General features: G+C 42.7%; 1 protein-coding gene across 3 annotated transcripts in view; it reads left to right on the top strand.

The window, feature by feature from the left end:
• The window catches only part of PlexA (plexin A), a 177,991-nt gene that overhangs the window by 141,009 nt on the left and 11,816 nt on the right, over positions 1 to 25,166 (top strand). For all 3 annotated transcript variants that reach the window (XM_084588546.1, XM_084588540.1, XM_084588553.1), the window contains 18 exons: positions 336 to 436; positions 1,246 to 1,375; positions 2,070 to 2,232; positions 2,853 to 2,946; positions 3,529 to 3,643; positions 4,466 to 4,597; positions 4,706 to 4,813; positions 4,968 to 5,061; positions 5,970 to 6,151; positions 7,636 to 7,814; positions 9,529 to 9,658; positions 9,741 to 9,877; positions 10,172 to 10,363; positions 10,848 to 10,941; positions 11,612 to 11,869; positions 12,961 to 13,137; positions 23,573 to 23,822; positions 25,022 to 25,164. In XM_084588546.1, the coding sequence (XP_084444672.1) occupies positions 336 to 436; positions 1,246 to 1,375; positions 2,070 to 2,232; positions 2,853 to 2,946; positions 3,529 to 3,643; positions 4,466 to 4,597; positions 4,706 to 4,813; positions 4,968 to 5,061; positions 5,970 to 6,151; positions 7,636 to 7,814; positions 9,529 to 9,658; positions 9,741 to 9,877; positions 10,172 to 10,363; positions 10,848 to 10,941; positions 11,612 to 11,869; positions 12,961 to 13,137; positions 23,573 to 23,822; positions 25,022 to 25,164 (2,679 nt within the window). The remainder of the gene's footprint in view (positions 1 to 335; positions 437 to 1,245; positions 1,376 to 2,069; positions 2,233 to 2,852; positions 2,947 to 3,528; positions 3,644 to 4,465; positions 4,598 to 4,705; positions 4,814 to 4,967; positions 5,062 to 5,969; positions 6,152 to 7,635; positions 7,815 to 9,528; positions 9,659 to 9,740; positions 9,878 to 10,171; positions 10,364 to 10,847; positions 10,942 to 11,611; positions 11,870 to 12,960; positions 13,138 to 23,572; positions 23,823 to 25,021; positions 25,165 to 25,166) is intronic.

Here is a 25,166-nt window from a genome sequence, read left to right as displayed (position 1 = left end):
TGCTGCAAGAATAAACATGAATTATAATTTTGCCACAGTTGTATTAGCATAACTTTATATTTTGTTATGATTAAGCTTACTAAGGCAAAAATACAATAACGCACATTTTTCAATAAAGAATTGAACAAGTAATTTAAAAGCATTGTGAAATGCTAACGGGCATGCTTTAGTGTTCAGGTACAAAGATATGGCTCTAAGATAACGTGGGTTAGTGCAAGCAGGTTGGTATTGAGTGGCTTTAGTCAACATAGGATTTAAGTTTGTGCCTGCAAAATTAGCACTGTGTGAATCATTTTGAAAAACAAAAAATTGAGATGCCGGACATTTTATTGCAGGTGACCAGAGTTAAAGTCCAGGAATGCCACCAGTACAAGACATGCATCGATTGCCTTGGTGCTCAAGACCCATACTGTGGCTGGTGCTCACTGGAAAACAAGTGCGTCTTCATATTTCGTTTTCTCTGTCTTGACAAACAGCTTTTAAATGTATCGTTCATTAAGTTTCGTACATCTTGGCAGCACTGAACTCCACACGCCCGCATTCACATTCACTCAACATCTTTTTCGAGCTTTTCTATGTCTAGCATGCAACTAGCTTCCATACATTTTCGAAGGGTCCTCATATTTTATGGCTCTGCTATCCCGTTGTAAATTTTTAATGATGAAAGCCGATTAACCGGTTTATTGCACAAAAAGTTTCAGCTCAGAATGCATGTAAATTTTTGTCCATGCGTGTGTGTGCTATTTCACCAGATTTCACGTGGTGTGCAATATTAACGCGTAGTAATGAACACCAAGTGGTCAAAGCTTAAAAGAGTTTATACACCAGACATTTAATTGCATGCTTGTATATTTTGTATTGAATTTCTTCTCTCCTGCTGTTTCCTTTTCGTCAGTCAAACAATGCCCTTGTTGCAGTAGTAACTTTAGGTTATATGCGGAATGGAGCACACCATAATATGCTCACTGACACGTAGTTTTCATTCACGGCAAGGCTTCAGCCAACCTACAGGCTTGAAGAACTAGAAAGGCAACAGATGATGTTGCAGCAATTATGTCTAACGCATCATTCCAGAAAAGAAAATGCAAGCAAAATGTTTTTGTCTGTAGTACTTCACACAACACCCTCCATCACTGTATCTTATAGCCTACACGCATTTATGGGGCGTTACATCCCAAATACCTATCTGCCCATTTTCCGATAGAGCACACGGCTGGTCACTGACCATTTAATTATGTCTTACAGGTGTAGCCTGAGGAGCAATTGTGCAGAGGCAGCCCAGGATCCATTATACTGGCTCTCGTACAAGAGTGGGAAGTGCACCACCATCACCAGCATCCAGCCTGCCCAGATCCAGCGCACCACGGCACGCATTGTAAGTGTGACTGCATGCTTGCCTCACATACGCCACTGCACAGATACCTCGCCAACTAATTGTGCCTCCCAAAGTGGGCAATTGAATTAGCCGGCAAGTTCAGCACAACGTCGGATGTGCTGTTGGTCACACACATCATTTCACATCTGGTGGTGTTATCCTCTAACTTGGTTTGTTAGCTCATCATAAGTGGCCAAGCATTTTAATTTCTGCCACACTCTTCATTTGAAGCCAAAGAGTTTATACATGGTTCATGCGGCTGCAGTTACTCCTCTGCCTCCTACATCATCCGTGAACACTCTGAACTTGCTTCATTCCTGCCTTAGCTTTAATCTGTTAGCCATCCTGGCTAACTTGGTAGAGCATCTTCACTAAAAGGGCGGTGTTCCTGGGTTCAAGCTTTTGACCAGCATTTATTATTATTTTTTACTTTATTAGCAATATAGCCCTCTTTCATGCATGCAAAGCGCATGTACATATGTGAATTATTCTGGAAGGCAGAGCCTAAGTGTCCCTTTTCCTCCAACGGGCGGTAAGAAAGAATTACAACCCTGAGCTGAGGTATAGTTCTTTGTGAATAGGTGTTGCCAGAGCACTTGCAGGATTTAGCAGGATTTATAGCTAATGCTGCAGTAACCTGTCTCCACAAATAGGGCGCTCAGTTCTTCCTCTGTGTTTCTTTTCTCCCTTGCAGCTGAGCCTGGTGATTGGCAACCTGCCTGTGCTGGACGGCCAATTCTTCTGCGCCTTCACAGCGTTCTCCAAGACCCTGGAGACCAATGCCACTCGCTTGAGCAATGGTGTTAGCTGCCCCACCCCGCACACTGACTCCCTGCCACCGATCCCTCCGGGCGAACGTGAGGGTTCCCTTGCATCATGTCACCTGCGCATGTAACAGAATTGTCGGAGCATAGTTCAACAGCGTGTGTCATTTTTCTTAAATTCACACTATCCTCGCGCTGTCACGGGTGCATGCATAAGCCAGTCACGCTGTTCCGGACAGCTATTTGTATGCTACTGGGCTTTTAGTTTTATTTTGTAATGGTGTCACGCCGTTCTTATGCCTACGAATATTTCTATAGCTCACATCCACTTATTTCCTCCGCTCTTCAAGTACACTGTACTGTCGGGGCTCGAAGATGCTTCACTCTGAAAGTGCAACAGGGCCGTCTCTGAAAGAGGCGCCACTGCTTGCTACTGCTTTGCTTTGCAACGAGGACTGCAGGAGGCAGTTACAATTGTTGAGTGGTTATTTAACATTGGTGTGCAAAGTAAAGCTTTTGATGGAACCGTGAATAATTGTTGTTGTCACTTAGTTTTCATCTCAAATGTATAGGCAACTATATTCCAGGCGTCCATTAGATAAAATTGCCCTAATCCACGCAGTTTTGGGCAGCTTTCTGCAGACTATCGATAACTTGGACTGTCAAGATTTCACTGTATCTAACGCATGCTCGGCACGGTGATTTCACTGCAGATCATTTTACTGCCAAGCTGTCTGTGAGGATGAAAAGCAACCCCGACTTCGTTGCCACGAACTTCACCTTCTACGACTGCAGCACTTACACGTCGTAAGTTCTTGCTTTGTGCTCAGGGTTGTGGTTTTTGTGAACTTTTAGGGTGGGCTTTGCATGCAAAAAAATGCAGTTCGCTAATAGAGAGCTAATGCAGTGATAAAGACATTTTTTTTCTTTCTTTCTTTTCAGCGGTTTTCATGATGTAAGCTCAGAGTGAAGCTTTGTCTTCTCTTTCGTTCGATGTTACCTAGTTTTTAGGTAACATCGAGGTTTGCCATCTGGTACATATATTGAGAGTTTAATTACTGTATATTCAGATTCATTTAGCTAAGGAAACTTGGGGCAGTTCTTCTGCTGTACTTGTTGTTAAAAGTATGAATGCATGTTGTGAGGCCATTTCTTGTCGTCTACTTAAATGCAGAACTCCTTCCGGTTCTGCCACAGGTGCCAAATTTACACATAATTTCTAACTTTCATTTCTTTTCTTTTTTAACATTTACTTGGGAAAATTTGCCTCAACTTTGGCAGCTACTTTGACTTTCCACATACATACATACATTGCAGCTGCACTGTTAAAAAAATATTGAAGTTCTTCCAGTCGTGACGTCATGCTGCTGTTATTTGTGATGTGTACAGGTGCACAGAGTGCGTGTCCAGCTCCTTTCCTTGCGACTGGTGCGTGGGTAGGCATCGCTGCACCCATGACACGGGAGAAAACTGCCGCAACGACATACTCGTCACAGGCGTCTCGGTGAGTCATAGGACTTGTAATTTTTGACCATGAAAATAGTGGGCAGCCGCAATAAGCGCACATAAAGAGCCTGCACCTATTAATCAGCGGTGAATGTTGGCTGGTTGTGTATGCAATGCTGGCATGCTGCTTGAAAATATAAAAAAATTTCCCTCTGCTGGATCTTAATTCGTGCCTCAAAGGGTTAACAGTGATGTTTCTAGTAGTGGTCACATAGTTGTTTATGAAGGATGTTTATTATGGAATAATGTAAGAGTTCTGTGTCGCAGAAAAGCCAATGTCAGCGCAATTGGCTGTGAGTGATAAATCAATATTGGTCGATAGGAGAGTGATCACAGCCATGTGAACTCGCATAGAAATTTCAAACTCTCCACAATGCTCATGCTCAACGTGATGTCATGCTTAGAATGAAATTGATTAAATGTTGACATAAATTGTGACTTTGAGGTTGCCACGTGCCTAAAGTCATCAACCTTTATAAAGTAATTGACCTTTGCTTGGGTTAGCATGATTCGAACCCAAATTCTTTGATTTCGAGCCACACACGTCGTGCCAAATAGGGCATGTAAGATGCACTTGTAAGGCTCGTAAAATACATTTGTAATAAGCGGTGGTTTGTATGTGTGTAGTGTGGTTTCTCACATAAACTAGTACTTTGCGACTGCTTGCTCTAGTGTGTATGCATGTAAGTAGAGATCACAGGCGTGCATCGTGTCAAATCTTAAGGCAGTGCTTAAGTGTCCCCCTTATTATTTTTCGCTTTCATTAAGCCTTAGTTTCTCCCTTTTACCCCTCCCCGCGTTTCACCTTGAAAAACTGCAGAGTGTTGGGCCAAGCATTCGGTCAGGACCAGGGTTCTGTCCACGGATCAACGCCACCACAGGCATTGCCACCGAGATTCTTGTTCCAATGGGCATCAACAAGCGCATCCAAGTGAAGGTCGAAAACATTCAAGTGAGTGACTGGTCTCATCCCTTAACGGGCGCTCGCATGCTGCTTTATCGCAGTGGGCACCTCAGAAAATGCCAATTCCTCTCTTGTGGACTATTTTGTTCTTTTCAGCCTTTCATAGCCTCTACGAGGTTTGTGTGCCAGTTCAACATTGAAGGCAGAGTGAAGCAAGTGAATGCGCAGCTTCTGGGAGACACAATATACTGCGAGAACATGCAGGTAACCCCAACCTGCCTTGGTGTTTTGTTAAGGCAGCCTCTCTGCCTTGACGCTGTTAAGTGCCTTTTCCAGTGTTGCTGGAGAGTGTCGGCAAAGTGTCCTTTCCTAGGTGTTTGAAATTTTTATTTTCTTTTTTTTTAATCTTTCTGTGCAGTTTAACTACGGCACTCAGGCCCCAAACATCACTGCTGCATTTGCAGTGATCTGGGAAGGCAACAAACCTCTGGACAACCCGGAGAACATTCATGGTGTGTTCATAGATTTTTTCTCTTGTTCCTTCACTGTTGATACAAAGCTGTTCTCATGATTTTTCTTGTATTTATGACTGCATTTTGTGCACTTATATCACTGCAATCTTCAATGTGAACACTGTCATTTGTGCATCAGTTATGAGGAGATTGTAAAAGGATGAGACTCGGGAGAGCATACTGCTGACAGCTGCTACTTTAAGGAAAAGGGTTCTGATTATACTAGCATGACCCAGAAGAGAAACACAGCAGCAGGCATGAGGACAAAATTCTGCTTGATAGTAGGTGCAAAAAACGATAGCAGGTCAAAAATGAACAACTATTGAGCCCTATGTGTACGCACATGCTTGATATATGAACAGTACATGGAGACCGAGGGGAGGGAAACAGGAAAATCAAATACAAATCATAGACATAGTTGTGAGCTGTCACAGCTTGAATTTCACAGCGTTAATTTGTCTCCCTTTGTTAGATGTGGTTGTGATCAGGATATCCTTGCTGCAGCTTTGTGCTGCTTGGGCGAGACTTCCTTTTTTTTTACTCACTCTGTTGTTAGCTAGCGTAATTGAGTGTACATAAAATAAAAAAAAAAATGTTCACTGTTCTGATGTTATTCCTGGTTGAAAAAGAACGACTGTGCTGGACCTAGCCGTACCACTACATTGCAAAGGCATTTCTCGTTTATCGTGTACTGAACCGGCTGCAGTTGTCATACTCTCACAAGCTTACTTTTATGAGTATAGACCCTGTTAGCTCGAGGAGGCTGTCTTCATCTGTTTACTGCAGTTTGCATGGTGGTGTGGAGTAACGTTGGCTAAAAGAAAGTTGGAGTAGCTCCACCACGAGAAAGCCTGAACAGAGTGCACGTGACACAAAGCATGGGAGCACTCACTTACATGTTCTTGCAGTCCTCGTATACCGGTGTGAGAACATGTCCGAGAACTGCGGCCTCTGTCTGGAGCTGCCCGAGAAGTATGCGTGCGGCTGGTGCCAGCAGAGCAACTCGTGCAAGGTGCAGGACCAGTGTGACGGTCACGCCACCAAGTGGCTCGAGCGCACCCAGACCTGTCCCGATCCACAAGTGACCAGGGTAGGTGTCGAGGTGTATATGGTAGGCGAGGCGATTGAATTTGGTTTGTGGGTAATGCTGCGGCATTTTTAATGCAGTCGGCAGCAATGCAGGCTACATCATCTGTCAGTATTTTTCCTCTTTTGAGTTGGGAGCATTTAAATATGCATACATTATGACCTAGCAGCAATTCATAGCCAGCCTCCATCTGTCTGCTTTGACATTTTGTGGCCATATACAGCAAGCAGTATGGATGCCATAATTTTATTTATTTTATTTTTTTATGCCAATACTTTCTCTTTTGAAGTGCATTTTGTTGATTTCTTCAGTTAACATGTGCAAGAGTTTTATCACTACTATTATTTTAAAATAGTGAAGTGATAAATCTTGTTGCAATATTTAAATAGGGATGTATATCAGGCTATTACAGTTGTGTGTGACGTATATCATGCTTTCAGCATTGTATATAGCTACTTATTGCATGCTGTCACTTAAAGCATTTTTGTGCAACACTCTTTCCTGGCACGCAACCACATATACCCTGCATGAACCACACAAGCAGACAAGTGAAACCATGCTCATGACTTTATGAGCTAGTAAAAGGAAAACATGCAGTATGATCATAAGCAGTTGTGAAGACGAATTGCAGCTTTCCTCCTATGCTTTCACATTTTTCGTGGCGGTCGCTTGCTGCAAAAGCTGACAGAATGTCCTGGCTCCGGAGACAAAGGGCTTTGAAATAGTTTCAAATTGGGCTAGTTGGTTGGTCTCTTGCACGACAGTGCAAGCGTTGTGTCAAGTCTTTTGCTGAAATTTTCGAAATGCACAGAAAAGCAAAAATATTCAAGAGAGCTTTGACGAAGATCGATTGATGTCTCCTGGACTGCCATTTATCCTGGAAGCTCCTGTGCTCCAAAGCCCTGTATACATGAAGTCGACAGAGTTGGATCGAGTAAAGGAGGCAGCAGAGCGGGTCGAGTTAACTCTCTTGACCCACTTGTCTAGAAGCATATAGATGCTGTCTAGTCATGGAGTCGAGTTATGGAGAACTCTGGGATCAAAAAGCTTCCGGTGCGGCTAAGATCGTTAGCGAAGTTGAATGCTTTTTAGGCCTCATCAACAATAAAAAATAATAATCGAAGCTCTCGATAGTAAAAAGCAAGCAGGAAGCTCGCGAATAACTACGATTTTTACCGCTAGGCGCCGCTGCTATACTTGCTTGCTAGGAACTAGTTCATGTAGACACCAAGCTGGTCGAGTGAGGGTGACCTCGCTGACTCGACCCGTTGCTGTCAAGTCCGTCTATACAGGACTCTTGTATTTAGAACCTAGACAGGTATATGACATTCAATGAAATCGAGGTGGCATAGTAAAGCAAATTAGTTAAAAATGTCTAAGGAACAAAGCTCACCATTTGTAGCTGAGGTGCAAGGCTAAAACTGTAGCGAAGAAAAGATTGTGAGAAATTTTCGGCATTAAATGCTGAGGCCGTTTTCTGCTTGCAGATCTACCCAACGTCTGGACCCTGGGAAGGTGGCACCAACATCACCATTGAGGGCTACAATCTGGGACGCGTCTTCCAGGATATCCAGAACGGCATCCACGTGTCCAAGGAAGTGAATGGAGTCTCCTTGGCCCAAATTCCCTGCATCCCCCACAAGGACTTGTATGTCAAGACTACTAGGTGAGTCTTAGGTGGAAAGTTCAAGGCGCGAAAACACACACGGACACAAGAAAGGTAACTGGACGAGCGCTGTCCCGTTACCTTTATTGTGTCCGTGTGTGTGTTTTCGCGCCTTGATCGTACGATGAACTGTCACCAACTAGCCCAACAAAACGTTCTTTCGAGTCTTAGGTGCTTCTCAAGGGAGCCTATTTCCCTTTGTCCCGTTTTATTTTCTGTCATAACCAGCGAGTATTGAAGATTATAGGTAAGAAGGACATCAAGGATCACTGCATCCAGTCTTCATAGCAGAAGTTTCTGCTATGGCTGTTTTGGGTTCTTTTGTTTTTGTTGTTTTTATTTAGATTTGAGGCTTTTCTAGCCTAAGAAAGGTTTGTTTTAACTAGCAACTTTCTCATTAAATTGTGATAACCCACAGATGGTGGGCAGCATAAATTTGTAACTCATAACATTTTCGCACTGTTTCTGCACAATTTCATCTGTGGTTGCCGATTATAGCAGGAAAGGGACTATTTCAAAGCTTTTCCAACCATTTTTGTTTGGATTCTCTTGTCTGATGTCAGAGCCCATGTCACTGCTGTTCTTAACGCATGCTTTGTGTACTTAGTGGCAAACTGATAACAGTCAGATCACTGCAGTACTAGTTTGACATTGCGTAGCATTGTCATTTGCCTGAAGGAATCACGCATTAATGAAAGATGCGTTTGCCTGGCAGAGTTTGACAATGCTGGCTAGAGCACCATGTTTTTCAATGATGGCACCTTCTCGACTATTGTTCATGTTCGCATTCTTTTTGAGTGACACCTAGTTTAGCCAGTTTGAGCAACAACTAGCTTTGCATCTGCATCAATTTCGTAGCATATATCCACACTGCCATTCTCATTGGCCAATGAATAATGCAAAAGAAAAATAGATTTTACCTCCCTTCATTCAGTGTAATAATAGGGGCCAAGAATATCCAAGGTGCTAAGTATTGCGATGGTAACCTTGTGGCGTAAGCAGCTTCTTGCAGCCTTGTATAGCGGTACAATCACTCCTTAAAGCAGTAAATTATAAACATGTTACATTGCCAGTAAAGATGAAATGATGAAACATAAAATGGCCTTTTACCCTGCCTTCTACACTTGGCAGGGGCCTAAATGGCTTGTGGAAAATATGCACAGCCATTCAGTTTCAGGCGTTATATTATCAGCATTACTTTGTGATCAGCATCAGCATTATCTTGAAATTGGTATCCATGACTGTATTGCAGTGAACGCCATCTCTTTTGCACTCGCGCACTTCAGCAGTCCGTAAGCCATGCCAGAGTGCTATTTTGATTTGTACGGCACCTTCATGGCTGGGGTGCGATGGCATGCCAAGCTTTGCGACGCCATTTTATAGTTTTGAGGAGCTGTCTTTTCATTGGTTCGCGGCAAAATTGAGGCAGGTCATTCTGCATAGCACCCGAAATTTTCGGATGACCCTGACTGCTGCAGGCCATTGCTTTCAAATTAACTGGTCAGATTCCCATTGCGAGTTTGAATTATCGATGCTTTATTGTCATATGGTTAAATCATTCGAGGCTATGCATCACCCGTGCAATAACTACACCATAGGAAAACTCAAGCCATAGCATGTGGCACACCTGGGCTGAACACTAGCCCTGTGTTTGGCAATCTGTAAAGGCTCATTGGCTGATTTGTGGCGTGTTTGTCTATTCCACCCTCTGCAGAATTGTGTGTGAGATCGAGAGCCCCCGTAACCTGACAACGAGCCCCCCGAGTGGTACCATTTCGGGGCCCGTCATCGTCAAGGTCCTCAACGACTACACGGCCAAGTCAAAGCAGAACTACTCCTTCGTGGTCAGTGCCTGTTTTCTTTAAGCAGAGCGAATTTAGCTCCTTGTTGCCTGCTTTCAACCTTGGTGCTCTCTTTCCTCCACAGAACCCACGAATCACCTCGATAAATCCGAGCAAGGGGCCGAAGTCTGGGGGTACAAGGCTGCTCATCTGGGGTCTGCACATGGACGCTGGCAGTCATGCGGAAGCGTTTGTTGGGGGAATGCCCTGCCAGATCATCACGTGAGTGCCGTGGAGACTGCTGCTAATCACAGTTGATTGTCACGCGATCAAATGTCGTTTAAAAGGCACCCGTAACACCTTTTGCGCAGCTGCCATCGTAGCACCATATAGCTGCAAAATGCTGAAGCTTGTTGAAGAAGCCTTGAATTTTTGCTGCCTGCTTTGTTCTGATATGTGTTGTAACAGTTGCTGCAGGAGCATCCTGTAATGCCAAGGAGGTTTTTCTACGCCTGTATTTGCTGCCTCCTCCTTCTTTTTGTCTTGAGCTGATGTGGAGCTTTTGTGCCTTCGCAGGCGGGAGCCGAACGTGGTCAGCTGCAACACGAGTGCATCTACAACGTTCAACGAGGGCAAAGTTCGGGTCAAGTTTGACAAAGGGCTGCGCCTCTTTGAGGACTACATCTACCTCTACGTTGAGGACCCCGAAATTGAGAAAGTGGAGTCTGGCTCAGCCAGGCACTCCAGTGTCCCACGAGGGATACCGAGGTGAGAAACTTGCTGCAAGCAAGCCCGTGTGTTCATTTTATTGTGCTTTTGGTTTGTCCTTTTGGGCTTCAGATTGCGACATGCATTGGCCTCTATATTTCTTTAGGAGGTGCTGCTAATCATGACTTATTTACTTGAACATATTAAGTGTAGTTTCATTGCTCATTAAAAAGCTGCACCATTTTGCACCTTGCCATAATTAACTGGATACAGTTGCTTCTGTGTGACAGCTGCAGTGACTGAGACAAGCTGTAAATAGCCAATATTATGACACACTTTAACGAAGTGGCCAAAATTAACACGCTGCTGTTACTCTGGCATGCCTTATAGCAAAATAGCATAGATTTAGAATGTAGATGGTTGATTGACTGTTTAAAGCGGTTTCTTAACGAGATCTTTGTTTGTTGAGGATGGTTTGGTTTTTGAGGTTGACTGTACTAGGATTACTGCAGTGTTCACAATGTGTGCGTCTCTTGTTACACAGTGGAGGCATCACGGTGACTGTCAAGGGGCGAAACCTAAACGCAGTTCAGGAGCCGATGATGTACATCACTCTCGACGGCGAGGAACACTACAGTGTGAGTTGCCTGTTCAAGTTACTCTTACCTTATCCGTTCAGTTTTGTGTCTGCACTGAATTTTCTTTTATTGTACATGGCCAAACCTTGCAAAATGTTTTTGTTTGACAAAGAAAGTTTAATTTTCTTGATCAAGACAATATTTTATGTAAGATCTTGTCAATCCTTTTGGGTGAATGGGGGCGTGGCGGGTAGTAGGGACAGAAGTGCGAATACTATGAATGATTCTTGCGGAGTATACAGTTGTCATAGTGACAAAGCTAATTCATCTTGAGGAAGTGTTGAAATAGCTGTGGCCTATAAGCCAAGCTAGTTGGTAGATCTGACTTGTTTAGAGGGTTCTGGACACCTATACTTTAAATGCAGGCTTCGTACAAAAATTTATGCTTATTTTAGTAATCTGCTATTAGCTTCTTCAATCGAGTCGAATTCAATTAGATTAAAGTTTATGTGCTTGAAGTACAAGAGGTTAAAAAAAAAAACCTTCAAAAGAGCAACCAGCAGAGCTGCATGCCAATGACTTGTAGTGTGCACATGACAAAGTATCGGTAGCAGTATCTTCAAGTTGACTCGTGTACCTTTGTAAAAGGCTGATTAGCCTACTTTTGGAATGATAACGATGCTATAGTAGGCAGCTTTCAGCTGACTGACTTGTGATAAATGCAATGCAGAGATGCATCCCAGACTCAGCCCTGCAGATGAAGTGCAAGAGCCCATCGGTGCCACGGGAAAAGCTGCAGTTTGGGGGAAACCCAGACGTTCCGGTGGAACTGGAGTATGGATTCCGCATGGATGCCGTCGAGCAAGTGCGCAATCTGTGGTCCAGCAAGGGCTTCCCACCTTTCCAGATGTTCCCGGACCCCGAGTATTTTCCTTTCACCGAGAAGGACCAGATCAAGTACTACAAGAGTGACTACCTCACCATTAACGTGAGTATGGAGCACAACGTTGGACGGGATGTGGTTTTCACTGATGGTCATTGAGCCACGTCCCTTTTCAAGAAAAAAGAAATTCCGGACTTCACAGCTATCAGTGGAATGGAGAATGCTGGGGAACAACGAAAATTGAGCAGCTTGGATTGGGGAACGACTTAAATTGTTGATATCATGGTAAAGGGCAAGGGAAAACTATGGACATGGGCAGGGCATGTAAAGCAGAGAACAAATAACAGCATACCGGCTGACACCCCCGAATTTTAACTGAACTCTCCGATTTTACAACCACTGCATTATGTCGCCCGAAAAGTTGCATCATCAGCTAAGGTGCTGCCTGAAGCCAAACCAAGCTCAAGCCAAAGTAGCTGCGGCTTGTTACATTTCATGTTTTGCTGTCGCAGCTTCTTGTTAGTCTGTTTAGGGTTAGCTAGGCCACTTGTGTGCAGTGGAAAGTTTTAATGCCTATATGCTTGAAGTCATGGCACTATCAAAGCCACCAAGAAGAGATATTTGCAGAAGTTTTCCGGTCGTGTACTTTTAAATTTCTGTGCTTGTGACATCGAGAACGTTTTGCATTTTGTACAATGCGTGGAAGCGACGTCAGCCCTGTCTCACGGTGGCAAAGGTGATTTGAGACTGAAACTAGAACATACTTCCGCTCGTTAATGCGCAACACAGTCTCCAACATCTGCTACTAATGAAGGCTCTTCACATAACTAGTTCAATAGACTTCTAAAACTCTCAAAGCCTGCTGTTCTACAAGCTAACAAGAATAAAAACTGTCGGGGCTGATGATTGCAATCTGCGATCTAAGGCAAAAGGAAGCGATTTGAGACAAGACTGTCTTTTTGTCGAAAATATGTGAGGAAGAACTGTTCAAAATATTTTACAGCTCATAATTTATATGTACATTTTAGCGAGCTGTTCCTTTAAATTACAGCTTATGATTATGGCATCTTCAGTCCATGGCTCGGGACGCCTAGCACAGTTGCTCTCCTTTGGAGGAAAATAGTAAAAGCATTGATGGATGATAGTTTGCCTGTGATAATTTGCCGCTCACACTCTTGCCTTCTTGCCTATTGCAGGGCAACAACCTGGATCGGGCATGCCAGGAGTCTGACGTGATTGTGCGCATTGGGACCAGCATCTGTAATGTGACTTCGCTGTCGCGGGTGCAGCTCACCTGCCGTCCGCCGACGGACCAGCCGCCAGCCCAGGACCGGAACGGGAACGCCGACCGAAACCAGATCCCACAAGTTGTGGTATGTGTTTCTGCTCCCTCAATTTTTTTCTCCTGTGTCTCTTGTTTCTATTGTCTCTTGCGACATTCCAATTTTGTGTGTGTGTGTGTGTGTGTGTGTGTGTGTGTGTGTGTGTGTGTGTGTGTGTGTGTGTGTGTGTGTGTGTGTGTGTGTGTGTGTGTGTGTGTGTGTGTGTGTGTGTGTGCGTGCGTGCGTGCGTGCGTGCGTGCGTGCGTGCGTGCGTGCGTGCGTGCGTGCGTGCGTGCGTGCGTGCGTGCGTGCACACCTTGCTGCGGTTGTACACAGGGAACAAATATACTTGAAAGCAGAACAAATATAGAACTACAGAGTCACAAGACTAGCAAAACGCAAGGTGCTAACTTGTTGGTCGGTCAAGTTCATAGGTCACTGACCATGTTTAAAGGGCAACATAGGGATTTTTAAAATTTTATTTTGAGTGCATAATCATATCACATTCTTTTCAAGTTACTTTTCTTCGTTATAAGAAAGTCCTGTTTTAAAATACTACATAGAAGCGTTTTAAAAGCACAAGAAAAAAAACCAGGAAACTGAAAGTAGGTTTTGCGTAACCTCTGACGTCATAACATGCCAACCAATGACGCCATGGATACGGCATGTGCACATTGACCAGCTAAATTGGTGATTGTAAGCAACAGCTTGGATCACTATTTGCTTGAAATGATCAAAAAAGCAAGCTAAAGATTTTGTCCTCCAACAAATGCAGAGGGAATATAAATAACTATGCATCCAGTACTGAAGGTTGCTTATAGAAGTTTTCTAAATTGAGGCCACGAAATGGGAAAGGAGTAGAACCCCTCTATAATAAAGTCAACCGGACCAGAAAAAATCTTTACTTCAATATCGGGATCTTTACTATATCTTTTGTTGGTAAAGACATGGTCTTGAAGATGCTGCCTGGTAAATAAATGGGTACTTGCTAAACACATCTCATTGCTTTATTTTAAAAAAAGATAACACTTATTCTCTTATTGTCTCTTCGTGCGATTTTCTTTTTCTCGATTATAAGAGTTTTTGTTTACATCTTCAAGCGCGGCAAAACCACACACGCCGTACCTGCACTTCTTTCCACTGCTGCCTTGTTCTTCACGCTGCACAGATTTGTTCTCTTCTTTTTTTCTTTCTGCACTTTTATTTTCTTTTAATTTCTGAATGGACTGCACCACGTTTGTAGCCAGCTTTATTGTTTTTCCTACGTACTGCACGCTTTGCCTCATGACTGCAAGGCCCACATAAAGTTGGCTTGTTCTCAGAGTTGGTAAGCCTGGTGGTAAAGATGAAAAAAAAAAGAAAAAAAAATTAAATTTGTCTTATGATCCTTGGCTGTGCGCATGCAGCGATGTCGTTTTATGCGAAATGCATCACTGCAGCCAGATGCACTTTACTATGACTAATTTTTGTAAAAAATGTTTGACTATAAAGGCGGAAAATGTAAAGTCACCTATGGAAGGTGAACTGGTTCTTAAGTTTCACTTTACTATATTCGATTTTGCTATAGCGAGTATCAAATTTACTTGCGCTGAAGTGTAACCTCGAACCATTAATAATTTGCACTCATGACCGAAAAAGTGAGGAGAGTGTATCGTGAAAGTTTCAGCAAAATCTGAAAAGGTGAAGAAAAAAAAAGTGCTGGAGTTGCTTTTGAAGGAAAAACTCGGATGTTTCGTGACCACTGTGGCTTCCTTGTCCACAGTGCAGCAAACGGTTCCCAGCAAGAACTGAAGCAGTTGGCTCCATACAAGAGCTGGAGAAACCGCTCACATTTTATTACAGCAGAATCTCGTTGATACTATCCTCGAGGGCTCTGAAAATTGAAACATAACATCTGAAAATCGCTATATCCAGAACAGGCTCCAATAGGTCTCAAATGAAACGTACTTGGCACCGATTTTATTTATATTACAGCGTTCCGAAATTTTAAATGGTCAGTCATTTTGCGCTGGTCGTTTTGTTTCTCAATTTCGAGAAGCAAGCACTTGTGTCACGTAGGTTCGTGTCAGCGAGCTTTCACTGTATCGGCTACTAGCTGTAGTGTTCCCGAAAAGTGGCGTTTTCACATGTGGCAGTTTCCTGCAATTTTCTTGTGTTTGTGTCGTAAAGTTGACTACCATATTTTGCATGTCTAATATATGCCACTTAGTACAATTTTCCTCACTGTTGCAGCTAATTCTCTGTCATTGCATATCACCTACTCTCTTCTGGTAATTGAGGTGCTTGCATATATTCAGTAATGGGCTTGAAATAGGCTGAATATATACTTTGCTCTTTATTGTTGTCTTTCTCTCACTTCCAGAATTCTCGCATGCTTTCCTCTAGAGACTAAAGCAGCCTGCGCATAATGTCTATGCTCTCTGAGATGCACATTGCTTTTTCATGAACGTTGCACGAGACGGGGTCATGTATTTAGGGTTTCAATGTATTTTTAATTATGCATGCTTTCTTTTGCCTTTGCCGTACTTATGTGCACTGGACTGTCCTTGCATGTGTCCAGCCTTTTGAATGCTGTCTTCATTTCTTTGTATTGTGTTCTGACATTTTTCTACACTTTCATTTTCATCGACATTTATTTTATTATTCTTTCCATTTGGGGTCAATATTCATTTGAATAGCTTCTGTGTTTTTTGCTAAAGCCCAGGTCTGAATCCAGAGGTCTTCAGAAAATATTTGACAGAAAGAGCGCACCTTTGACAGACGGCGGCCAATGTTGTTTCAGGTGGCGTGCGGCAATTTCGAGACCATGCTCGGTTGGCTGCGCTACGACCACACTTGCCCCACCCCCTTGCCTGCCGTCACTGCTGAATAGGGGTGAAGCAGCTAGAAGATATGCTAACTGCAGGCAGTAGTGCCTATATATAGTACATGCTAAACATTTTTCAGGTATCTTTTTAAAGCATTAGCTTTTTGTCCAGACTCTAGCGCATGGTCACACTTGTTTGTGTCCCCAAAATTCCTTGAGGACAGCACCTCTTAACACATGTTGTGGTTGGAGGGCATCTCTGTAGCCATCAAACATATTTTCTTCGGCCTGTGTGGGGCAGACCAGCAGCAAAGGACCTTTGCTGGTCGCCTTATCTCCATGATGGACAAAATTTGTGGGATCAAAGTCGGAGCAAACTCGGGAAAAATTTACTAACCAACATGAGGCAAGTGTTCTGAACAAAGAGAGTCAACCACACAGCATCTGCACTGCCAGATTACCAAGTAAAAGTCTTCAAGGTCAAGTGAAGGTCAACAAATTTTTGTAATCAACAGTGAGGAAGTTGGCAAGTGTCAATGAGAAGCCTAAACCCAAGGAGGTGCAATATATAATTATGTCTGAAATCTTTACTTTACAAGGTAAGATGATGTTATGATATGTCATCAGTTTTTGTTTATCACTATCTCTGTTCTCTTATATTTTTAATTGCTTCATACTCCTTGGTTCTCTCTCTCTCTCTCCATTTTTGCCAGCAATAAAATGCAAGTAAACAATGATTGTGTCCAGCTGCTGAAGTTATAGTGCCAATTTCCACAGGAATGCATCCACATCCAGTTTATAGTTAACATTGATGGCTTTTGCACTTCGTGAGCATCACAGCACTGTTCATTAGTGTTACATGCATATTGAGCAGGAAAGTTTATTTCCGCTCAGTCACGGCTCTCTTGGGTTGCAATATCATCAAGACATGAAATCTAATGAGACCCTGAAGACAAATCGAGGCTTTCTGAAAGGGTCAAACAGTGAAATACTACTTTGTTGTTACCACCACATGCCATTTTCACTAGTGGACTGTGATGACATTGAGTGCTTTTGTGCTGAAAGTGGATCTCTCAGGCTAGACTGCATTGCTAGTACTGACTTCCAGCTGGCTTCGACTTATGATTTCAACATCATTACCAGTGCCACAAGTTTGAAATGGGTGGCAGAAAAGTATCCTCTCTTGACCTAGAGATTTTTCTGCAATATAGTTAACCACCACTTCATGCCGAACAAGTCAGCATAGATGTAAGATGTCAAGGGGTGAGTTTAGAGTCTTTTTACAAGCATTCTCAAAGACTTACGCCATTGCAAGCTTGAGGTTTTCCCTCTTCAAATGGAAGTTCCATATCATCACCACTGGATCTCTAGCTACCATTCAATAGTCCATTAACCTATGTGCAAAAAGTCAATGGGACCAGCCAGTCACCGGTATTTGGCTGCTATGTCAACATCAGCTCTGCTAAACATCACCGTGCTAAATGTTTCCAGTCAGTTTCATGATAGCTACAGGCTTATTTGAATACAGAGGTACATGGGTGCCTTTGTACTGGTACATTTCAGAAATTTGGAAATCTTTATAGAGCATCATTATTAGCCTTCTTTTTTTGGGGTTATTGAATTGTATAAACTGTTCGTAAAAAGAACCAAATAGAAAATGTGTCACCATGCTTTTTTTGTCTTGGAGTTACTAGCTCTTAGTAGGTTGAGGAGCCGAGGTGACATGAATGGCAATAGAAAAACTATTGAGGGACAGGACGTAACATTATACCTTGCATTGTGATGGTCAGAGCTTGCAGTTTTACTGCATCTTTCGAACTGTGGAAGCAGCCCACAGGAACACAACACTCCAGAGCAAATATATATATATATATATATATATAGCATATATATTTATTTGTACGGCAAAAGCCTACAAGGCATAAAATACAAGTTCAGAAACACACTCTCAAAAGGAATTATTTTAAAATCTCTTCATATTTGAGCTAAAGGGTGCTACTGTGACAAGTTATGAAGGGCAAAAAGAAAAAGTGGCCAATTTAGCGTGGTTAGTAAAAATGCAGATTAGGTGTTCTAGTTCTTCGGTTTTGGTTTTTGGTCGCACATACTCATCAGCATATAGGTGTGATTTGCCACTTTATGTGAAAGACCACCTGGCATAGAAATAAAGCCTAACTAAGCCTTATGAACGTGTCTGTGTGATCTGGGAGTAGCATTTATCACTTGGGATAGAATGGTCCTGGTGGGTTCTATTTCAATCTCAAAAGTACCGCTTGAGTCGGTAGCGCCTGTCAACTTCACGGCCTGATTAGACAGTCATTAGCAAAGTCGATGAGTGGGGGCCACCCCGGTGGGTTCGACTCCCGTCTCAGCAGTGCTTCCCAAGGTTAAGTTGGCAACGGCTTCAGGCAGACGGTGAAACTGGTGAATGGGGGCTCTAGCACTAGCGCAGTTGAGAAATGGCTTATTCAAAGCCCAGTTGGGAAATGTTGGGCACTGCCTTCATGAGAAAGCAGTAATGGGACACACATCTTCGTGAAACTTGTCTCATGGTGCCAAGTGCTGTCATACCACATTTGAGCTGTAAAAGCAGTCTTCCTGCTTCTGGGCTGTAAGAAACAAACCTTGAAATCAAATCAGTCAAACAATAAAGTAAGTATTTGTCAAGTAACGTCCGCTTCTTGAGTACAAGTAGGCTTCTTTGCCTGGAGGTTGCAACGAGGAAATTGGCAAAAAAAAAAAGTTTAATTTACCATTCATGCAGTTTTCTTTAAGGAGAATAAAAATAATGGACTTTTGGATGCAACTTGACATCAGTGGCCAGAAAGAGCATTGAAAAACCAGTTCTGTTTGGGATCAGATAGGTTTGCTTGCATTGGTTGTGCTTGAGGCTTTACTGACTCCTAATCTTTCCACATGTTTCGTGCTAAGTATACTAATGAGTAACATGTCAAGCTCTGTGCCACTACGATGAACTGGTTGTGTAGGCTGTGGCACACAATAGCTACGACAGGCTGCATTACACAAAGGCAGGCTGTTGAGGCACTGTAATAAAAACTACTGAAATGCATCGAAACCTTTCACTCATTTTTTTTTTTTACTTTACGAGGAAATAAAACTTTTGATATCCAGAAACACATATGTTGTGTATTTATAAGAAGCATAGTTTCACTCTGTTGCCGGTTATGATATATAACAGTAACAACTATATTTTAGGTGGCATTCTTGCCATGTTATCACTTCAGATGTCCATTTCATAATGACTTCAAGAAAAGTGTAAAAGTTAGTCACTGTTTAGGACTCCACCCTCAGTGCCCTAATCGGTGTCTTTTATAGTATGCATGGATTTTTATGAGAAAGGAATAGGATAACAAAGCTATTAAACATAGGCACTCTTAGCGATGCAAGAAGAAGGCAGTTATTCTATGAAAAAAGGCATGTGCATTCCTTCAGTAGTCTTGTCCATTGGCACCATATCTACTCTTATTAACACTGTGCACCTTCGACATACAGACTTTGATGAACACAGTGCCAAAACATGTTAGCCTAGCTGTCACCAGCGCATTAGTAAGAAAATAAATTTTAAATTTTTACACTGCAGCATTAAAGGCTCTGTTCTCCAGAAAAGCAGACCTCAGAGTTGTAAAAGAAAAATGGCAAGCATTCATTCCAGGTAGTTGCCGGATGACATGGCTGGGCTCTGATTGTTCACAGTGTTGCATGACACCACAAAACCACATGACATGGTCAAGTTGGCAGGCGCTTCCAGCCCGGGCGACTCCTTTCTGATGGAATTTAACCTGCCAGCACCATTTTAGTAATAGAATATACTGTTAGCATCAGTCTACAAGATCAATGCATACACAAGCGAACCTTCATAGTAATATAAAAGGCAGCAAAAGAAAAATGCTGGACAGTACAAAAGAAGAGCTGCTAACCCCTGTTAACAGAGTGAAACTTCAAATCCTTGTAAGAAAGAGAATAAATGTTATTTTCACTTTTCTGGCTTTTAACTGGCTTACAGTATGCACCAAAGCCTCTCTTATGCGGCGTTTCTCAAGGCTGTACTCTAGGGTCTTTGCTCTTCATAATTTATTTAAATGATAGTGTACACATTAGCCATAATGCGGTAGTCATCTGTGTAGATCATACAACTGTCTTTTTTCTGTGGTGAGAATGTTCATGAACTTATCCATCAGTGTAATGTCTTAAGTATGTCATGGGGCAATCATGTTAATTATGTCTTAAAAAAGAATAGCCCAAATCAATGGTGCTAAATGCCATTTAAAGTTGCCGTTTTTACACAGCGGTGATGGTATACAATTAAGTCTTTAATATGCATATAATTCATTGCACCTAGACCCTAGTAATTATCTTTATTGATTACAGCATATGATCTTTGTAAATTATTGCCTTAGTGTCACTTTGGAAATCGAGATTATTGCCTTAGTGTCACTTTGGAAATCGAGATTGTTTTATTTGTTGTAAGCAGTCTCGGCAACTCGAGAAAGAATGCCTTTATTACACGGTTCCAGCTGGAATGAATAGGTCCACAATATATGTATAATTACTAATAACACTGCTTAAGTTACCTATGTTGTACATATAGCTGTTTTGTGTATTCTGGTAATTCTTTGTTGTATTTGTTTTCAAAATTGTACAGACAAAATTGTTGCCACCTTGGTGAACATTAGGTTTGTAGACTTTTCCAGCTGCCCACAGATAGATTTTTTTCTACAAGCCCTCCATGTGTGTATTGAGACGGGAAATAAACTGAATTTGATTTGGCCCTTGGATCTTGAGTCAGACACGCAACTCCTAGGCTGCGCAGACATCTTCGTACGGCTTGGTTAAACCAGGGCGTTCTATCTGTGTAGGGTGGCAGCTTATGGTTTTACATTGATGAGCATGTGCGAAGTAATGGAGACTCAAATTAAAGGCTTAGTGATTTAAGCGAGTGCATGTGTGCAAATGAGGAGCTGCAGATGGGAGTCATTCATTGTACCCTTCTAGGTAGAGCTCGAGTATCCCCTAAATTTTTCATTTCCTTTCCCTCGGGACTGCTAGTGATTGTGGCACCATGTGCTTGTAGCTTTCGTAAGCATAATGTAGTGGAAGGTGTGAAGCACAGCTCCTGCTTACTCGCTCTCTTTTTCTCTTTTCATCGTAGTTGAAAAAAAAAAAAAAACACGGAAAAGATTTTTCCAATTTTTGTTATCAGTAAAATTCTATTATTGATGACATTGTGAGAATTGCGGATGCAATGAAAGCAGTCCCTCTTTCCTTAGAGCCGAATAATCAAGCAATACAAGCCAATTTCGAAGTTCACAACAATGCTCTGCAGCTATACATGCATGTACACTGGGGCTTCCATCACATCTCGCCTTTTTTTTTTTTTTTCTATCTGCTGTCATTGGAATTATAATGGCCATACAAGGAGCGTGTTTCTGCTTGTCATATAGACAAATATGAATCTTAAAATAGTGCAGCATTTTGTTTTTTGCAGCCTTACATTAAGCCTTTTTCACGTGCTCAGAACAGCTGCATGGACTTCGTTTCATGAAGCCGTACCTGCGAACACTGTAATCCTGTCATGCAGCTGTGAATCTTGTTCATTTCTTTTCTTTTTTTAGCAGTTTACAGGCTTTTTTTTATAAGTCAGGGAAAAGAACCACAGCAAAGGTGTTCTACTACCTTAAACTGGTCTGGCTGTTTTCGAATATGCTTTACGGCTTCCCAAATCAGTATATTCTTATGCGTGGATAATCTTGCATGGTAAAGCAAATATATAACTGTCTCTGTCGGTGGTTAAAGCTTGGCAACTTCAGCGAGCATCTTTCTAAGGAAAGGTTCAGAACTTGCACTCACCCCGTTCATTTTTTTTTCACTGTCCTTTAGTGGTCCTTATAAGTGGCCGGAATTCCCCAAGCACATTAGCCCATTCTGAAGATTTAGAAATGGAGCTCACCAGTGCGTGCGCACAGCCATGATCAACAACTTGCCTCTGCCGCCGAACAAGTCCCCTTGGCCTGTATTTCGAGTACTATGACGATATGGCTCTTACAATTGTCTGATAACAGCACAGGGTATCGCTTCTGCTGAGTATAGCGTCTTGAAAGAGGCGGAGCAGGTTATTGGTGACAAACAAGCTCTTCAGTGTATGTTGGCGGCCATTGCACACTCCCCTTACGGACGTTGTGTCTTTCTGCTTGGCTCCAGTTCAGGGTTTCCACGTGCTGTAGCCAGAAATGCGTTCAACATATGAGCACTTGGAGGGGCAGTGCCTGTCCTCCATTATCTCACAGTTGCTGCTACTTGAGCAGTTTCAGAAAAAGAAGGGAGTGCTATTGTTATCCGGAAAAAAAGGCCAGCAAAGCTGGACCACGTCTAGTACTACTGTTTTCTCATTTCTATTCATTTTTTTTTTTTAGTTAGCAGTTTTTACTGACCTAAATGAATAGGAGTTGATTGCTCCGAATATTTTGCAAGAAGCTAGGTGACCAAATGGATGCATACCTTTTTTTTAAATAACTTTAAAATAATTTTTTGTTTTGCGTTGTTTCAGTTCAGTTCAGGCGTTCAGTCGTGTCCGACTCTTCGTGACCCTATGGACCATGTCACGCCACGCTTTCCGGTCTCTCACTATCTTCTTAACATCACATAGCTTCATCTGCAATGCCTCGAGAATGCCATCTAACCATCGCGTTCGCTGCCTACCCCTTCTCCGGCGACCCTCAACCTTTCCCAACATCAAATCTTTCTCCAGCGACTCCTCTCTTCTCATCAGATGACCAAAGTAGCTGAGCTTTAACTTTAGAATTTGACCCTCCAATGAGCAGTCAGGGTTTATGGTCGACAATATCGACTGATTTGATCTTCTGGCAGTCCAAGAAACTCTTAAGAGTCTTCGCCAGCACCACAATTCAAACGCGTCAATTCTTCGGCGGTCAGCCTTTTTCACAGTCCAACTCTCGCATCCATACATCACAACTGGAAAAACCATAGCACGGGTTATACGGATCTTGGTTGGCAGACTAATGTCTCTGCTCTTTACTAGGCAGAGACATTGCGTTGTTTAGCAGAGTTTAAAAGCAAGAGCCATTTATTTGTGTGTATTTGTATATGTAAGAATTGCTGCCTTTGTACATATATATGTGCGGCCTGATGCACTTGCTGCAATTCTCGTTTTCTTTTTGTTATTACCTTCAAGTGCTGCTATAATAATTGGACTTGTTAACATTCTTGTTTCCTTTGCCTTAGCTAAGTTTCAGTCATAGCTGTCACTCAGCTATATGTACAGCCGCCCAAATCTTTAACTGGCATGCGTGATGACCGCAGTTTTCTGTGATTCTGAGCGCTACAAAGGAGTTAACCTGCTAGACGCAGGAGCGCAGAAAATGCTGCTCTCACGCACAGCAGTTAAAGGTTTGGGCAGCTGTACAAAGATCTTTTGGGAAAGTCTTTCCAGAGTGCTCTTGTCAAATCATTACTGTCTTCCCCCCCCCCCCCCCCCCCCCCTTAAGTTTTTGAGAAACAGATTGCCTGTGAGATGTTGCAGTTCCTTAGATCTTTCTACCATAGATCACCGTGATTTTAGAAATCAGTGTAGTATCATGCCTGCTGCTCTCAGGGGCACCCCGAGTCTGATCAGTGCTACCTTTCTCTTTCCTTGTGAACCAGGTGGAGGTTGGGGACAAGCTCAAGTTCACAATTGGCCGCCTCAGTTACGACATCCCAGTGGGGCCCGAGAGTGCGGTGCCCGTGCCAGCCATAATTGGTGTCAGCGTGGGCGTCGGCGTGCTGGTGGTCATCGTGTTTGTCATCCTCATTGCGTACCGACGAAAGTCCACCGAAAGCAGCCGCGTGCTCAAGACCATGCAAGAGCAGATGGACGTGCTTGAGCTGAGGGTGGCCAGTGAATGCAAAGAAGGTGAGTCATAGATCTTCACTCCTTAAGGAGTGAAGAGAGAAAGCCAGCTCGGTGACTTCTGGGTTTGATGCCTTGGGTCAAGGATCAAAATTGCATTTTCTCTGTCTGTGCCTCTCTTTCTGTGCATGTGTGTGCACACATGCTACTGTTTCTTCAATGCTTTGGTTGCTTTTTTCTGGTCTACCAAGCACCTTATCCCTTAATATTTTGCCTCTTCTCACAAATTTTTTTTCTGAGCTATTGGTTCATTTCATTGTCATTTAATCACCTTTCATCTGAATGTTGTCGCATCATGCCCTCGAAAGTGTAGGTTAAGTATATGTGTATGCCCTCGGTCTTTTTCCTTTCCTCTCCTCCTCTTTGCTAAGCATTTCCAAGCTCGCTCGTTTTGCCCCGCCAGTGCTACCTTAGACCTCTCCCCCTTTTTAACTTCTGAAACCTGTGTCTGTCCACTGCTTGCCCTGCACAGCCTTAGCCTCATTCTTTTATAATTTGTGCTTTATCTACATCATAAGTCAGCTTCACTGCACTTTGTGCTGCACACGCATCCATGGCAAGCATGGAGTTGTGCGTAGCAGTATTCAGAAGTTCTACGTAAGCAGTTTACATCCGATGTTTTACATGGGGAGGCACATCACCGCTCACATTAAAGCTTAACATATCGAGGTCAAAATAATAGGAACACTGTTAGAAATATCATAGAGCCATGCCACAATTACACAGCCCGCACCAACTCGAACTTTAGTGTGACTGAATAGCGCAATTTTTTTTTTATTATTATTATTATTGTGCATACAATGTGCAACCTCCTTACATTTTACATGATGGGTGCCCAATGCAAGCCAGTGCAACATACAATGTTTATTGCAAGTAGGGTCGCAGTGCATGCATTTCTTCCTGCCAAAAGGCTCCTGAACTTTTCCGCACGTTTCTTAGAGCTTCACCATGGTGTCAGTTTCCATTTATTTCCTGTACCTATTCTGGCACTGTGCACAAGGTACGCCAAGAATAAATAAATATGTTTAAAGGGGGTGAGAGAAATAAATTCAGTTCAGTAAATAAAAAAAAAGTTTGTTTATGCTCCCCACATCTTGTTTTAGTAATGCTTCGTGTTTGTTTCCCCTTATTGCCCACCTTTCCTCTATTTTCATTTTTTTTTTTTCAGCTTGGCTGTAGTATCATTGTTTTCTCTTTTTCAGCATTTGCTGAGCTTCAAACTGAGATGACTGACCTCACGAGCGACATGACAGCAGGTGGCATTCCGTTCCTGGACTATAGGGCATACACAATGAAGGTTCTGTTCCCCAATGTGGAGGATCACCCAGTGCTCAGAGACATGCAGGT

Source organism: Amblyomma maculatum, chromosome 1 (genome assembly GCF_055883805.1).
Source record: "Amblyomma maculatum isolate TAMU_Amacu chromosome 1, ASM5588380v1, whole genome shotgun sequence".
NCBI lineage: Eukaryota > Metazoa > Arthropoda > Arachnida > Ixodida > Ixodidae > Amblyomma > Amblyomma maculatum.
This window is presented reverse-complemented; position numbering and strand designations above follow the sequence as displayed.